Source organism: Larus michahellis, chromosome 6, assembly GCF_964199755.1.
Source record: "Larus michahellis chromosome 6, bLarMic1.1, whole genome shotgun sequence".
NCBI lineage: Eukaryota > Metazoa > Chordata > Aves > Charadriiformes > Laridae > Larus > Larus michahellis.
The window spans coordinates 58733654-58749071 of NC_133901.1; the positions used below are offsets into that span (position 1 = coordinate 58733654).

The 15418-nt window shown below is 68.5% G+C and overlaps 2 protein-coding genes across 3 annotated transcripts; one reads left to right on the forward strand and one right to left on the reverse strand.

The window, feature by feature from the left end:
- Window positions 1-86: 86 nt before the first annotated feature.
- On the forward strand, window positions 87-8109 carry PDZD7 (PDZ domain containing 7). Of its 2 annotated transcripts, XM_074590398.1 has the most exons (17): window positions 87-165; window positions 846-1253; window positions 1443-1583; window positions 1991-2165; window positions 2489-2665; window positions 2881-3028; window positions 3268-3328; window positions 3795-4220; window positions 4702-4905; window positions 5106-5147; window positions 5331-5488; window positions 5629-5720; window positions 5858-5949; window positions 6052-6123; window positions 6637-7131; window positions 7443-7543; window positions 7695-8109. In XM_074590398.1, exons 2-17 carry the CDS (start codon window positions 1061-1063, stop codon window positions 7842-7844), a joined length of 2727 nt encoding a protein of 908 aa, XP_074446499.1. In that variant the 5' UTR covers window positions 87-165; window positions 846-1060; the 3' UTR covers window positions 7845-8109. The 2 variants fall into 2 exon arrangements, with proteins under 2 accessions (XP_074446499.1, XP_074446500.1); XM_074590399.1 differs by lacking the exon at window positions 5106-5147.
- LZTS2 (leucine zipper tumor suppressor 2) lies at window positions 8076-15225 on the reverse strand. Its single transcript, XM_074590400.1, has 6 exons — window positions 15172-15225; window positions 13319-13387; window positions 11552-12019; window positions 10673-11188; window positions 9798-10067; window positions 8076-9700 (listed from the first exon to the last, which is right to left on the reverse strand). Exons 3-6 carry the CDS (start codon window positions 11978-11980, stop codon window positions 9020-9022), a joined length of 1896 nt encoding a protein of 631 aa, XP_074446501.1. The 5' UTR covers window positions 11981-12019; window positions 13319-13387; window positions 15172-15225; the 3' UTR covers window positions 8076-9019.
- Window positions 15226-15418: the final 193 nt, after the last annotated feature.

Below are 15418 nucleotides of genomic sequence, written 5' to 3' on the forward strand. Positions count from 1 at the left end.
CCTGGCCGCTCCTGATTGACAGCTCCCGCGCCCGGTGGCCGCGCCGGTCCCGCGGGGGCAGCCAATCCCCGCGGGCGGGGGGGCGGGAGGCGGTGCCCCCCCCCGGCCTCACCATCCCCCCCGCGCTGCCGGGTGTCTCTTTCGCAGGTGGCACCATGGGGACAGGTGAGGAGGGCACGGGGCGCGGGGGCGGAGACGGCGGTAGGGGGGTCCCCAGCGCCCTTTCCGGGGGGGGCACCGCCGGCTGATGCTGGGGGCCGGGGCGCCGTGGGGGGCAGGCGGGCGGCGGGGACACCGGCGTGTCCCCCTGACCGAGGCCATCACTTATTTATTGAGGTCAGGCTGGGGCGAGCGGGGGACGAAGCGGGGGGGCCCAGTGGTGGCGTTTCACCCACGCCTGGAAAATCCCCGCGGGTACTGCCCCGGGGGGCTGCGGGCTTGTCCCCTGCCCCATGGCGGCTCCTGGCGATGTAAATCCGGAGGGGCTCCGGGGAGGATGGAGAGGGGCTTCTCCCCGCCTCCTGCTGCAAAGCCTCCCCAGGGAGGGGACCGGGGGGGGCAGGTCCCGCTCTCTGGCATAAAGCTGAGGTTCTTACGTCCCCACTCCAGGGCCTTTCCGGATTTACACCACCAGGTAAAGCCCCTTTGCACTCCCTATTCCGGATTTACACTGCCAGGCAAAGCCCCTTTTCACCCCGGTACCTTGCCCTAGGGCAGGACAGCCTGTGCCCGCCCGCCCCCATGGTGGTACCCAGGAGCCCTGCAGCAGTTTGGCCCCCAGGGTCCTACAGGACAGGGAGGAGACAGGGATGGAGAAGGGGTCACAAAGCTCCTTGTCCCCCCAGGCTGTGCCACCGCGTCCAGGACCCATCCTGCCAGCACAGCGCACCCACACCAGCTGTCCCCAGCATCGCGCTGCTAAGAGGGAGCGGTGCCTGAGCCCGGGCATGTGCTGCTGGACTATGCCATGTCCCCCCCCGGCCGGCGGGCAGCCCCAGCCCCGTGAGGACACGGCCAGACCGGAGCCGGACGCCGGGACACCGGGACGCCCAGCGCCGCCATGGCCCAGGGCTGGGACGCGGCGCTGTCGGGGATGACGACGGGCAGCCGGTCGCGGAGCTCCAGCAGCGAGGCCAGCCTGGCCCCCCACTGCCTCCTCAGCAAGCAGAGCCGCCTGCTCAATGGGGCCACCCGGGTCAGCCACGCTGCTTCCCCCATGGGCCGCGTCATCCTCATCAACACCCCCATCGAAGGTGTGTGGGGTGCCCTCCCAGCCCTCTGCCCATCCCTGTGGCCGGGGAGGGGGCAGACGCCTGGGTTTCCCGGGTCTGGGGGTAGGGGGAGTTGTCCTGGGACTGGGGACATCCCCATCAAGAGAGATATGCCCTCTCCTGTTGCTTGCGCCCAGCCTGGGTGACACATCCCATCCCTCGTCCCCATAGCCAGCAGCAATGAGAGCGACATCATCAATGCCATCACGGTGGAGAAGAGCATGGACGGCAAGCTGGGCTTCAGCGTCCGTGGTGGATCCGAGCACGGGCTGGGCATCTTCGTCAGCAAGGTGGAGGAGGGCAGCGCTGCCGGTAAGTGGGACGGGGCAAGGGATGCCGGTGGGGACAGGCACGTGCCAGCAAGACCCTCTCTGGAAGCTCCCAGTGACACAGTGCCATAGTGGCAATGCCACCATTCATGGTTGCAAGCCACCATTTGCTCCCTGCTGCCTCTCACCATGGAGTTTTCAGGCTGCCCACAGAGAAGAGTCAGGGACAGGAGTGGGCAGCCCTGTGCTGATGGCTCTGAGCTCTATCCCCAAGCCACAGTGGGGTGACAAGCCCCCTGTGCCTGCTACAGCCTTGGTGTGATTCCCAGGGATCCCTGCCTCTGTTTCTGTGGGGTTTGGATCAGGCTGGGGACACATTTAGGGAGGGGATGCCAAACAAGGACATCAGTGCTGGGTCAGGTGCCCAGCCGAGCCGTGTGCCCCTTGCAGAGCAGGCCGGGCTGTGTGTTGGTGACAAGATCACGGAGGTAAACAGTGTGAGCCTGGAGAACATCACCATGAGCAGCGCCGTCAAGGTCCTCACTGGCAACAACCGCCTCCGCATGGTCATCCGGCGGATGGGCCGCGTGCCGGGCATCAAGTTCTCCAAGGAGAAGACGGCCTGGTGAGCAGGACATCCCCCATGCCAGCACCCCAAGCATGGTGGGGAGGCTTGGTGGGGGATGCTGGGGAGCAGGCAGGGTGCCAAAGCTGGGGGACTCTCAGGGTTGGGGACATCGGAGGTCTCTGACAAAGGTGGGGGGAGCCCAAGGTGGGACACAGGTCTGTGCAGGAAGGTCTGGAGCAGGCAGGGTGGGTGCAAGCCCCATCCTCAACATCCGCCATCCCCATTGCTCTTCCTCTGCTGGTGACACCAATGGCCCCATCCTGCTGGAGGGCGAGAGCCAGACCCCCGAGCACCCCCCCAACATTGTGCCCGTGCTCCAGGGTGGACGTGGTGAACAGGCGTCTGGTGGTGGAGAAAAGCGGCTCAACGCCGTCGGAGAGCAGCTCCGAGGATGGGCTGCGGCGCATCGTCCACCTCTACACCACCTCCGACGACTACTGCCTGGGCTTCAACATCCGCGGTGGCAGGGAGTTCGGCCTTGGCATCTACGTCTCCAAGTACGTCCACCCCAGGGGACATGCAGCACCCTGATCCCCGCTGTGCCCACGGTGGGGCTCGGCACCTCCGCCCTGGCTGAGCCCCCCCACCCTCGTAAGACTGTGGGCATCACTACCGCGGGTGCTGGGGCACGGGGCCACCCAGGCAGAGGTGTGGGGCAGGAGCAGGGCTCCGACAAGGGCTCGGAGCCATCCTGCCCCCTCTGCTGCCCTAGGGTGGACCCCGGGGGGCTGGCGGAGCAGAACGGCATTCGGGTGGGAGACCAAGTCCTTGCAGCCAACGGAGTCAAGTTCGAAGACATAAGCCATAGCAAGGCAGTGGAGGTGCTCAAGGGGCAGACCCACATCATGCTAACCATCAAGGTACTGGCACCCAGCCCCACGGGACCCCTGGGCGAGGTGGGGGGGTCGGTGTGTCCCCAGGCTGGCGCTGCCCCAGCTCGGCCCGGCGCCTGTGGGGCTGGCGCAGCCACCAGCTGGTTGGGTTTCAGGCGGGTGGGAGGCGGCGGGGGGGGAGGGGGGGGATGCATTATTCATGGCTGGCACCAGATCGGGTTCACCCAGCACACGCTGACCCCCATGTCCTCTCCCCCTGTGCCTAGGAGACCGGCCGGTTCCCTGCCTACAAGGAGATGGTGGCCGAGTACTGCTGGCTCAGTCGCTGTAAGGACAGTGCTGCATGCGTACTGGCAGGGCCGCCGGTCGGGGAGGGGGGGGCCGGGGGGGGGCAGGGCTGAGACCACCATGCAAAGTGCAGCTGGCCCCGGTGGGGAGGGAGGGGGTCCTCGTGCCATGGGGTCCCATGGCCTCAGAGGGGGCACGAAGCTCCCTGTGCCACAGTCAGCATCTCCATGGTCTCCATGGCCTCACAAAGGTCTCACCTGTCCCCCCTTCTTCTAGGGGACGTAAGAGCCCCATGCTGTGGCCAGCAGCCCTGTGGTCCCTGCGATCCTGCAGGGTCTCATGTGTCCCCATCCTTGTAAGGGACATGAAGAGCCCTATGCAATGGCCAGCAGCCACTTGGTCCCCCACCTTGTGGGTCTCCACGTGTCCCCTGTCCTCAGGGTGAAAGCAGAGCTCCCTGAGGCCCGGTGGTGTGTCACCCAATGTCCCCACTGTGCCTTTGCAGTGACCAATGGGCAACTGCAGCAGCTGTCTCAGGCCTCGGAGACCAGCTCCTCCATCTCCTCCTATTCCTCGGGGCCAGCACCAGGGGCAGTGAATGGGCTGGGGACGGCCACCTCGGGACCCCCCACCCGCACCGTTGATGTGGCCATCTCCACGGAGGACGGGCCACGGCGGGGCTGGGCACGGGAGCGTGCCGAACGGGCCATGCAGACCGAGCCAGCCGCCGAGGGGCTGCCGGAGACGCGGCGCACCGTGCGGCCCCCCGAGCTCCTGCGGGACACAGCCATCCGGGCCCAGGGCGTCCGCGAGCCCCCGGGCACCCACCCGCGCCGGACCTTCGCCCACTCGCCCAAGACAGCGCTGCTGCTGGCACTGAGCCGGCCCCGGCAGCCCATCACACGCTCCCAGAGCGACCTCACCGTCGCCGGTAGGCACAGGGGCGCAGCCCCACGCGTGGCACTCACCCCTGGCTGGCGGTCCCTTCCAACCCTGCACCCCCAGCCCTGCGTGTCCTGTAGCTCAGCCTCTGCCCCACATGGAGCCTATCCCCTGCTCAGGAATCCTATAGCCCCTGCCCCACACAGATACCTGGCCCCTGCTCCTGGGCATCCTATAGCTGAGTCCCTGGGCCCTACCCCAGCACCTTCTAGCCCCCGCCCCATATAGACACCTGGCCACCAGTCCTGGGCATCCTATAGCCCTGCCTAGACCCAGTCCTGTCTGCAGGGCTTGCAGGGCACCCCAAAGCCCAGCCCTGCAGCCCCTGGACATCCCCAGCACTCTGCAGCAGGTCTCTTTTCCAGTCAGTGCCCCCCCAGGTTACCAGCCCAGGCCTCTTCCCAGCTCCCAAACACCATTTGGGGTGGCATCCCCCACCCTCTCCGCTCCAAACCCCTCTCTGTCCCCAGAGGAGAAGAGGAAGAAGGAGAAGCCAGAGGTACAAGGGGCACGGGGGGCTCCCCCGGGGCTGCACCGCTCCAAGACCCTCGTCAATCTCTTCTTCAAAGGGGGCCGTGCCACCAGCCAGAGCTGGGCCCCCCCCAGCCAGGAGCCCCCCGCCTCCGACCGCCGGGCACGCGCCAAGTCCCCGGGGCGCCCTGATGGGGACAGAGGTATTGGGATGGGGGACAGGGCGGAGAGGGACTCGACCTGGGACCAGTCCCACCTTCTGTGGGCACTGCGACCCCATTGTGGCATCCCTGGCATGGAGGGGGAGCATGGGGAGGGAGTCCCCAGACATGCAATTTTGGCGATGGGCAGCAATGCTGCTGGCCCCCCCATGGGTGCTCACCCCTCTCCATCTCCCTTGCAGTAGGTGCTGTGCAGAAGTTTGTCATCCGGAGCCTGAAGCGGGGTAACGGGGGTGCCTGTGTGCCCGGGGCGGGGGGACGGACTGTGGGGCAGGCTCTGCATGTGCCTGGCCCCACACTGCATGTGTCTGACTGGTGTGGATTGAGCTGGTGGGCTGGGGGTGGTTGTGGGGGGTCCAGGGCGGTCGCTGCCCCTCTGGCCACCCCTCCTTGCTGTGCCCCCCCAGAGAAAAGCCAGCGTGCCAGCATCCTGGGCCCCGCGGGCATGGCTGCCCTGCAGCCCAGCAGCAGCGACCCGGAGGCCCGGCTCCCGCACATCCAGGACACCGCCGCACGCCTCCTCAGCCCCGACGAGGTGACGGCCGTGCTCCGCCACTGCTCCCGGGTACGGTGCTGCAGGCAGGGTAGCTCCTGCATGCTGGGGGGGAAGGTCTGTGACCCCCCCCACACACATTAAGGTCTGGAAGGTAAACTGAGGCACGGGGGAGACACACCCATGTGCTGACACTCCTCCTGCGCCCGCAGTACCTGCATGAGGGCAGCGTGGAGGATTTGGTGCGGCCGCTGCTGGCCATCCTGGACCGGCCGGAGAAGGTCCTGCTGCTACGGGATGTGAGGTGGGTGGTACCCCGGGGTACCCCAGTACCACCCAGCCGGGTGAGACAGACCCAGAGCCCCACATGCGCTCTTCAGCTCCGGTCGTGTTCCATCCCGGAGGCAGCCACAACCCGTCCCTTCCCCTTTGCCCCGGCAGGAGCGTGGTGGCCCCCACAGACCTGGGACGGTTCGACAGCATGGTGATGCCCCTGGAGCTGGAAGCCTTTGACGCCCTGAAGAGCCGCTCAGGTAGAGCCTGGCCCCCCTGGGGACCTTGACCGTGGGGGGTCAGCAGGCAGGGGTGGGCACAGCCTGAGGGGGGGTGTGACTGGCCGCTCTCCCTGCCCACAGTGCGCTCGCCTGCCCTCCGCCCAGCCCACCACGACGTCCCCCCCAAGAGACACCTCATCACACCAGTGCCTGGTGAGTGCCACCCCACGGGGTCTGCGCCCTGGTCCCCAGGCTGCCCTGGGAGACAGGGGGGGCACCAGGGAGGGTGTGGGGGGGGTGCAGGCTGGAGGGGGTATGGGTGCAGTTTTGGGCGAGGAGAAAGGGAGCTGGGATGCCTGGGTGCAGGGGGTCCCAGGGGAGAGGGAGGCTGGTGGGTGCAGGGGTTCCTGGGGGAGAGGGAGGGTGGTGTCCCTGGGTGCTGGGAGGGCCCAGGGCAGGATCTGGGGACCATGGGTGCCAGGGGTTCTTGGGGAGGAGGGACCTGGAGTCCCTGGAGAGAGCTGGGGTGCCTGGGCATCCCTGGAGGAGGAAGATCCTTGGTGCCAAGGGGGTCCCTGGGTTGGTGGAGGTCCCCAGGGCTCAGGGCTTTGGGGTGCTGGGGGGATCCCTGGGTGGCTGGGGTCCCAGGGGATCCTTGGGTGGTGGGTGTCCCAGGGAGCAGGGCTGTGGGGTTCCGGGGGGATCCCTGAGCCCCTCTCATTGCAGACTATCGGGGCGGGTTCCTGCTGAAGCCGGCTGGGGCCCCAGAACTGGAGGAAGCCGGGGGGCTACAGGCGAGCCCAGCCCGGCTGCGAGCCTCCCCCAGCCCCCACCAGCTTCACCCCCGCACCTACACCCCACTCCCCGACGTGCCAGTGGATGCCTACGCCTGCGCCAGCCGCCCCCCACCCCCTGCCAGCCCCCGGCCCCCCAACTGGCTGCTGGCTGAGCCCCCCCTGGGCGAGGGGCGTGGGCGTTCACGCAGCCCCCGGCCCACCTGGCACAAGGAGCCCCCCAGGTCGGTGCCCGACAGAGGGGCCGATGTGCTGGGGAAGCCCCGGCGGACACGGCCCCCCCTTGCACCCCTCTTTGGGGGGCCAGGTAGTGAGGCAGGGGCTGGCGTGGCCACCAATGGCCCCGGGGATGCTGGCAGGGAGGAAGAGGAGGAAGAGGAGTACCGGCTGCTCACCGTCACCCTCTCCAAGCTGAAGCACTCGCTGGGTGGGTGGCACAGGGGTGGGACCCTAGGGATGGGGTGGGGACCCTCCTCCTGGCACCAGCATCACTGGGATGGGTGGGACCCCCTTGGCAAGGGGCATCCCATTTAGGGAATGGGACAACACACCGAACACTGCTCCTACCTCCAAAACTAGGTGGGGAGAAGAGGAGCTGCCACTGCCTGGTGCCCTCGACCCTAACAAAACAGGGCAGGACAGAGGCATGGCTGCCCAGGGGAGGGGGTGCCATGGCCAGGAGTGGGTGGAGGGGGTCCCAGCCTACCTGGATGCGAGGGTCTTGTGGCTCCCTCACAGGGATCAGCATCTCCGGCGGCATCGAGTCGAGGGCACAGCCAGTGGTCAAGATCGAGAAGATCTTCCCTGGGGGAGCCGCCTTCCTCAGTGGTGTCCTCAAGGTACAGGGGGATATCGGGGGACCCAGCACACCCCGAGGGGTGGGCAGGCATCCAGACATCCCCATCCCGTGGTGCTGCTGGGTGCTCGCAGCCCGCTGGCACCCCAAAAGCGGCTGTACTTCACCCTGCTGCCTTCTCTCACGGGGGCCAGGCCGGGCAGGAGCTGGTGTCAGTGGATGGAGAGAGCCTGCAGAATGTCACCCACCAGCGGGCTGTGGACATCATCCGCCAGGCCTATCGCAACAAAGCCAAGGAGCCCATGGAGCTGGTGGTGCGGGTGGCTGCAGTCTCCCCAGAGTGATGCTGCACCCCCCCTTCGAGGAGCCATCCCACGCTCAGGAGGAGCTGGATGGCTCATTCCTGCACCAAGTTGTGGCTGGTCTCAGCACAGGCAGAGTGCACGAGAGCCAGAGTCACCCCACGGGCACAGAGGAGATGCCTGCAGCAGGACCCAATGTGGGGGGGCAATGCTGGCAAGGTGGGAGGGGGACAAGTAGCCCCCAACCCTGCTCTGGACAGACAGACACAGCCCTGAAAAAAAAACACAGCCAGGGGCTTGTTTTTAATGGGCGTTTCCAAGTGGTACACGGGCGAACCGGGCTCTGGGAATGGGACACGACCGAAATAAAGTACAAAAATCCCCCTCTGGAGCCAGGGGCGACCAAGCCAGAGCTGGGCACAGCCAGGCTTTTCCTTTGGTTTGACCCCCCTGGGTGCCCAGCTGGGCTACCCACCACTGCCCACCCCAGGAGTGTCCCCGGGGTGTCCCCAGCTGTCACCCCCGGCACCGTGCCCCTCTCCCCTGGCAAGCTGGGCATCACAGGGGCATGGGCCAGGCTATTTCTGGGGGGGGGAGAACAGAGGGCTGCTGGGGACAAGGGCATGGGAAAGGCACTGAAGGCAAGCTGCCCCACGGCAGGGGCAAAGAGGACGCAGACAGGTGGAGTGTGAGCTGGGAGAGGGTGATATGTTTTGGTAGGTCCTATAAAAATAGAGTTATTTAAAATGGCACAGAAACTAATCCCCTGACAAACACACGGAGGGCAGGGGGGAGGCTGGCACAGGCAGGCTACACATGCCATCCCCTCTGGAACTGGCTGGGTGACAGTGCCAGCAGGGATGAGAGGGAGGGGACAAGCCAGACCTCCCCCGGTCCAAGGTGACCCTGGCTGAAGCCAGCGCCGCTAATCCCCTGGGCGCTAAGATCAGCGGGGACCAGCTCCGGGCAGCCCTGAGGCCGGGACTCAGCACCCACCTGGCCCCACATCTCACGGGCACCCCCCTTGCTATGCCAGGTGCTGATGCACCCTCGCCACAACACCTCGATGCTGGGGAGGGGGCAGTGCCTGTGGTCCCCTCTGCCCCCTCCCAGTGCCAGCACAGTCTTTGCAGAGCTGGGGGGAGGGCAGGGATCCCCCACAGCCCCCTAGCTCCCAAAATCCCAGGGGCTGGAGCTCCCCCGCAGCAGGCAGCTTCTCAGATCTCAGTGGCCGTGATCTCCTCGAAGGGTGGGTCGGGGCCAGGGGGGTCGCAGGGCTCGGGCGGGGGGTCCTCGCCCTGGAGCCGGAGATGCTGGAGCCGTTGCTCGAGCCGCCGGTTGCGGCGGTACATCTGGATGTAGCTGTACTGCAGCTGCTTCTGGTAGCGGATGACCCGCTCCTTCTCGCCCTGCCACGTGCCACGCTCCTGCTCAAAGGCGTCCCGCTGCTCCTGCCCGCGCCGCCGCTCCAGGGCCACCTCCGCCCGCAGCCGCTCCAGCTGCCGCCGCAGCCCCGCGCCGCCCCGGGGCTCCTCGTCGGGTTGGGGGCATCCCTCGCCGGGTGGGGGGAAGCCATCGCCGGGTGGGGGGCATTGCCCGCGGGCAGCTTCCCGCAGCCCCGCCACCTCCTGCTCGAGCCGGCCGGCTTTGGCGCGGAAGAGGTCGGCCTCGCTCTTGCGGCGCTGCAGTTCGTTGGCGCAGACCTCCAGCTCCAGCGCCTTCAGGCGGGCGGCCTCCTGCAGCCCCTGCGCCCGCCGCTCGCCCGCCTGCAGCTGGGCCCGCGCCTCCCGCAGCTGCGCCCGCAGCCCCAGCAGCTCCGCACCCCGCTGCGCCAGCTCCGCCTGTGCCTCCTTCAGCTGCTGCTTCAGCAACGAGATCTCCCCCGACTTCTGGCACACCTGCGGGGGATGGCGGGGGCTCAGGGCGCTGGTGGGGATCCCCCCCGCCTCCAGCTCCTGCACCCCCCGACTCCCCCAGCGCCATCGGACAACTCACCTCCCACTTGGTCTCCTCCAGCCGGGGTGCCATCTCGGTGCGCTCGCGCTGGAAGGAGGCGCAGCGTCGCTCCAGCAGCTCCCGCTCCTGCAGCAGCTGGGCCAAGTCCTCCTGCAGCTGCTTCTTCTCCTGCTGCAGCTGCAGCACCTGGAGCTGCAGGACCTGCTGCCCTCGCTGCGCCGCCTGGGCCGCCTGCCGCGCCTGGGCCGCACAGCGCTGCCGCAGGCCCTCCAGCTCCTGCTCGCAGCGACGCTGCTTCTCCTCATACACCTGGGGCGGGGGGGAGAGGAGAACACGCTGGGGGGGCAGCATGGCACCCCCCCAACTTCTGCTGCCCTCCCTGGGATGGGCATCCAATGCCCATAGGGAGGGGAGGGGCTTGTCCCCCCCAAAGACTAGAGGGGTTCAAGAGGGGTGTGATGTAGTAGTGGACACCCCCTCCTTGTGTCCCCCCCAAACAGAAGAGGGGTTCAATGTAGTGGTAGACCCCCCACCTTGTGTCCCCCCCTGCCTTGGCGTGCTGTCCCGTCCCCCCCCCGCCACCCTGTTAGCACCCCCAGAGTCTATAGGGCTCCCCCAGCCCCACCACCAGCAGGGAGAAGCCACAGGTCCCAGGCACATCTGAAAAAGGGGCACCCTAAGATGAGGCACCCCAGTCTGTACAACTGGCCCCCCCAGATCACAAAGGCTCCCCCAGGGACCATATAGGACCACCCATCAGTGGGGAAAACCCCCATCCCCAGACCCACAGAAAAAAGTATCCCCATACAAAGGTCTGCATGAGGGTCCCCAAAGGGGGTCCCTGCCCCACAATGGGGGGACACATCCACACAAGGTGCCCCAGGGAGGGAGACAGGGGGATGCCAGGGGCGTACCTGGCAGATGGCCACCTCATTCTCGTCCAGGCTGTCGCGCAGGAGCCGCAGCTCGGCCTCCCTCTCCCGCAGCTTGTCCTCCAGCTCCCGCACCAGCATGGCCTCCTCGCCGGGCAAGGGCGAGCGCCCGCAGGAGCCGCTTTCCGAGGAAGGCCGGCCGCGGCCGCTCAGCGAGCCCGTGCTCTTGCTGGAGGACGAGCGCCCGCTATCCGAGTTGGAGGGGCGGCAGCCCCCCGGCGGGTCGGGGGGACCATGGGGGGTGGCCGGCAGGGCGCCCGCCTCGGGGTGCTGGCTGCAGCCTGTGCTGTAGGTGGGCAGGCTGGAGAGGGAGTTGCGCCCCGAGTCCGAGAGGGTGCTGGCGCGGCAGCTCAGGGAGCCGGGCTTCTCGGCACCCAGCAAGTGGGTGAGGCTCACCTGGCTCTCCGAGAGCCCCGGGCGTGTGGCCGCCTGGGCGCTCCGGAGCTTGGGCACCACTGGCTTGAAGGCCATGGGGCGGATCAGGGTCTTCTCCATGTTCTGCCGGGGAAAAAAGGGGAGACTGGGGAGTGCTGCGGGACCCGTTGACCTCCCGAGGGGCTCCCTGGGGCGGTGACGAGGGGGTGCCCCCAGCCCCGACACCTTCACATCCAAAAGGAGACAAGGGATGGTCGCTGCCCTCTCCATCCTCCCTCCATGGGGTGCCCAGGTAGGCTCCCATATGCAACCCTGGCACGAAGGACGGGGCATCAAAGGGATAGAGACCACCACATCCCTAGGGACACCAAAAACATGGCTATGTGGCCCCAGTTCACATGTCCAAGCTGACAGCCCCAGCGTGGCACAGGGAGCAAAGTCAAGACCCCAGCACCCATCCACTCTGCTGCCACCAGCCCCTCTCACCTCCTCCAGTTTGCCAGAGACGGGGACGAGCTTGGGGGGCGGCCCCCGCAGGTGGCCACTCAGGGCTCGGTCGTCACGGGGCTCATCCGAGTCGCTGCAGGGGCTGGCGGGAGAGGGGGCGTCGAGCCAGTCACCACAGAAGCCCCCATTGGCGTAGGCGTGGGTGACACTGGGCACAGCCGCGTGGGGCTCCTCAGGGGACAGGGGGTCCCGAGGGGTGGCCCGGAGCAGCCCCTCCTGCTTGCGGAAGGAGGCGGTGGGGAGCCCCCCATCACAGGGCTGGCCGGGGCGGTCGTGGCGGGGCCGGCCGGGCAGGAGGCTGCTGACGCTGCCCATGGCGGCGGGGGGCGAGCCCGGGGCGGCACGGAGCTGCGCAGCCCCCTCAGCAGCAGCCTCGAGGGGCACCGGCAGCGTCTGCACGATGGCCATGGCGGGGGGGTCCCCGGCGGGCGGGAGCGCACGGGCAGCCTGCAGGCAAGGGAGATGGGGTGTCAGAGCAGCGGGGACCATTCGTCATGTCCCACCAGCTGCCACCATACCCAGGTAGGCACAGGGACACCCCTGAACCCCCATCGGCCATCCCCAATCTCATGGGCGCAGGGAGGCCCGAGGGGAAGCAGGCAGGAGATGCCAAACGAACCAGACTAAAACCAGGATTAGCTAAGGGGGTGGCACCAGCACCCCCCAAGCTGGGCTCAGCACCCTGGGGGTGCCAGGGGCTGTGGGGTGCCCATGGCACCGTGGGGCAGCGGCGTTACGGTCCTGTCCCCCGACATGCCCTGGCATGACCCCGCTGCAGGAAGCGTGCCAGAGCTGGAGGCGAATCCCGGGAGGCCTGCGGAGAGCCGGCTCCCGGGCAGCCTGCCCGCCTGCCTGCCCCACGGCGCTGCCTGCCCCACGGCGCCTGCCAGCGCAGCCCCCACAGAGAGTGGGGGGCAGCCCCACACAATAACAGGGACAGCCTCTTCTCCTGCCCCACAGCCCCCACGTCTCTGCAGTGACCCTACAGAGGGTGCCCCTCTACCCCCATGCACCCACAGTGGGGTGCAGGGTCCCCCAAAGAGCCACCAGCCCCTGCCCATCTGCCTACCAAACCCCCACCACGTGGGGGGCTGGGCAGGGCGTCTCTTCCCTGACCCACCACCGGGGTGGGGGGACACACCACGCAGCCCCCTCTGCTACCGGGGTACCAGGCAGGTGGGTTGGAGCCCACATGAAGCAGCACAGGCCAGGGGGCTCTGCTCCACACCCCCCCCACCTCCATAAAGGGGGCAGCGGCCGGGCAGGCTGGTGGTCCAGGATGTGGGCACCAGGCTCCTTCCCAACCCAAACACACGGATACCCCTCATTCCTGCCCTGCGCACCCCACTCCTCCAGGCGGGGGGGCCTCTGCCAATGCCCCGCCGCAGTCCCCCCCTGCCCCAACCCACGCCATACGCCCACGTGACGTGAGGCAGCCGACGGGCCGGATCCGTTCCCCGCTGCCTCATCGCATCTCGCACATGGCTGCAGCTGGCACAGGGCGCGGGCAGGGGGGGCCGCTGCCCGCATGGTCTCGCCTGCCGAGCTGTCACCTGAAATCAATCCGCCTGCCAGCGCCCCGGGGGGGGCAAGCAGGGGAGAGATGCCGGCGAGCCAGCCCCCCTCCCTCCCTGCCATCGTCGCCCCCACCTGCACGTGCGGTCCCCAGGCGCGGTGACCTCACACCGTGCCCATGACGCCGCCGGGTGGGAAGGTGGGTGACACCCCCGACCCCCCCCAACTTACCTCGCCAGCTGCTGCCCATCCGTCCGGTCCGCTTGGGTCCCTGCACCACGAACACGGCTCTGCCGGCCCCTGAAGTGGGAAGGAGAAAGAGGAGGGGGGTCAGGGTGCCAAACAGCAGCGGGGGTCCCTGTGCCCCTCACAGCCCCCCCTGCCCAAGCCGCCTGTGCCAGCGTGGCACAGGGGGTGGCAGGGGAGCCTGGCGGCAGGTACGCTGCTCCCAGTGCCCAGGGAGGGCTGTGGCTGCCCAGGGAGGGGTGGTGGGGACAACGTCCCCCCGTGGGGACCTGACGGAGGGGCAGAAGCACAGATCAGGGATCCGGTGGGGACAGGGGGGCCCTTGTCCCAAAGGGACATCTCAGCCCCCGCCAGCTGCAGACAGGCAAGGCACAACACCCCACCCCAGCGAAACCCGGCTGGGACATGTGGGTCAGGAGGACGCCTCTAGGGACAGCCGGGTCCCCGCACAGCCACGGAGGGGACGCTGCCACCGTCAGGGCCCCGTGCTCAGTGGCGGTGGGAAGGGACTCCATCTTCTCCCTCCCGCAAGGCCCCACAGCCCACCGAGAGGGTCCCACTGCCACCCCGGCGTGGGGGGCAGCCCCCCGGCCAGACGCCAGCGCCCTCTGAAACCTCCCTCCAGCCACCCAGTAAAACCAGTCAGGAACTGGGGCGGCGCCACCGCCAGCTGCTCCGGCCGGAGCGCAGCAAAGCCAGATCCCACCGTTCCGACCCCGAAACGGCAAGGGAAGGCTCGGCCCCTGCTTGGCCGGACCCCCACCCTGAGCTGCCGGGTGTTTCGGGCCCCTAGGGACACCCACGCCTCAGTGGCACCTCAGGGCCCCCCCCAGGGCAGGGGCAAGCAGCCCTTCATCCCTCCCCACACCTGGCCCGTGTGGGATGGACACCCCCCGATGCCTAGCAGTACTGCTCTGCTGGCCCCCCCACATCCCGAGGCTCCGTGGGTGATGCTGCCTGCCTTGTCCGACCCATGCCCCCCCCTTGCCCTCCCACCCACCCCACACTGCCCCACGGAGCCCTGCAGCGCCCAGCCTGCCCCACGCTGCTTCCACCCTGCCCAACCCCATGGCTCCCCAAAGCGCCCCATGGCACCCCTGGGCCCCCGCTGCCCCACAGCTCCTGCAAAGTGCTCTAAAACACCCCAAAATTTTCCCATGACACCCCCAAAGTGCCCCACTGAGCCCCAGGGCCTGTACTGCCCCACAACACCCCCAAAGTGCCCCACAACACCCCGAAGTGCCTCACAGAGACCCTGAGCTTCTGCTGCCCCACAGCTCCCCCAGAGTGCCCCTAAAACACCCCCAAAGTGTCCCACAGAGCCCCTGGGCCTCTGCTGCCCAACAGCTCCCCCAAAGTGTCCCCAAAACACACCCAAAGTGCTCCAAAACAACCCTGAAGTGCCCCACGGGAGCCCTGGGCCGGCACTGTCCCATAGTTCCCCCAGAGTGCCCCTAAAGCACCCCCAAAGTGCCCCACGACCCCCCCCAAAGCGCCCCACGGAGCCTCTGGGCCTCTGCATCCCCAGGACCCCCCCAAACTGTCCCTGCAACACCCCCAAAGCACCCCACGGCGCCCCAGCGCCGCCGTTGCCTCCCAGAGCGCCCCGGACCTCCCCCCTCACCCCCCAAAGCGGCCCCCGGGAGCGCGGCCCCCCCAACACCCCAAGCGCCGCCAGCTCCCCCGAAGCGCCCCCAAACCCCCACCCCCCTCGAAGCGCCTTCCTGTGTCCCCCGCGCCTCGGCCGCCCTCCCCCGGCTCGCCCCTAGCGCCGCCGCAGCTCCCCCCGCCCCCCGCCAGGCCCGGCGGGACCCCCCGGCCCCGGCCCCCGCACTCACCGCCGCCCCGCTGCCGCCCTCCCGCGCCGCGCCGCGCCCCGCCGCCCCGCCCCGCCGCAGGCCACGCCCCCGATCAAAGGACACGCCCCTTCTCCAGGCCACGCCTCCCCATCAGACCACGCCCCTTGCCCCCCGCCAGGCCACGCCCCCCGAGCGGAATGGGGATACGGCGGGGGGGGTGACCGTGGGGGTGCGTGGCAGGGGGAGCCCACGCGTGGGTCACCCTCGCCCAGCACAGCCCCGTCGA

Excerpts from the sequence above, each read along its gene's own strand:
- PDZD7 (XM_074590398.1), top strand. The coding sequence starts at position 1,061 with ATGGCCCAGGGCTGGGACGCGGCGCTGTCGGGGATGACGACGGGCAGC. Across the intron at positions 2,166-2,488 it reads TCCAAGGAGAAGACGGCCTG|GGTGGACGTGGTGAACAGGC; the intron begins GTGAGCAGGACA and ends CCCGTGCTCCAG. Across the intron at positions 5,489-5,628 it reads TGCTCCGCCACTGCTCCCGG|TACCTGCATGAGGGCAGCGT; the intron begins GTACGGTGCTGC and ends CTGCGCCCGCAG.
- LZTS2 (XM_074590400.1), bottom strand. The coding sequence starts at position 11,980 with ATGGCCATCGTGCAGACGCTGCCGGTGCCCCTCGAGGCTGCTGCTGAG. Across the intron at positions 11,189-11,551 it reads TCTCTGGCAAACTGGAGGAG|AACATGGAGAAGACCCTGAT; the intron begins GTGAGAGGGGCT and ends TTTCCCCGGCAG. Across the intron at positions 10,068-10,672 it reads ATGAGGTGGCCATCTGCCAG|GTGTATGAGGAGAAGCAGCG; the intron begins GTACGCCCCTGG and ends CCCCCGCCCCAG.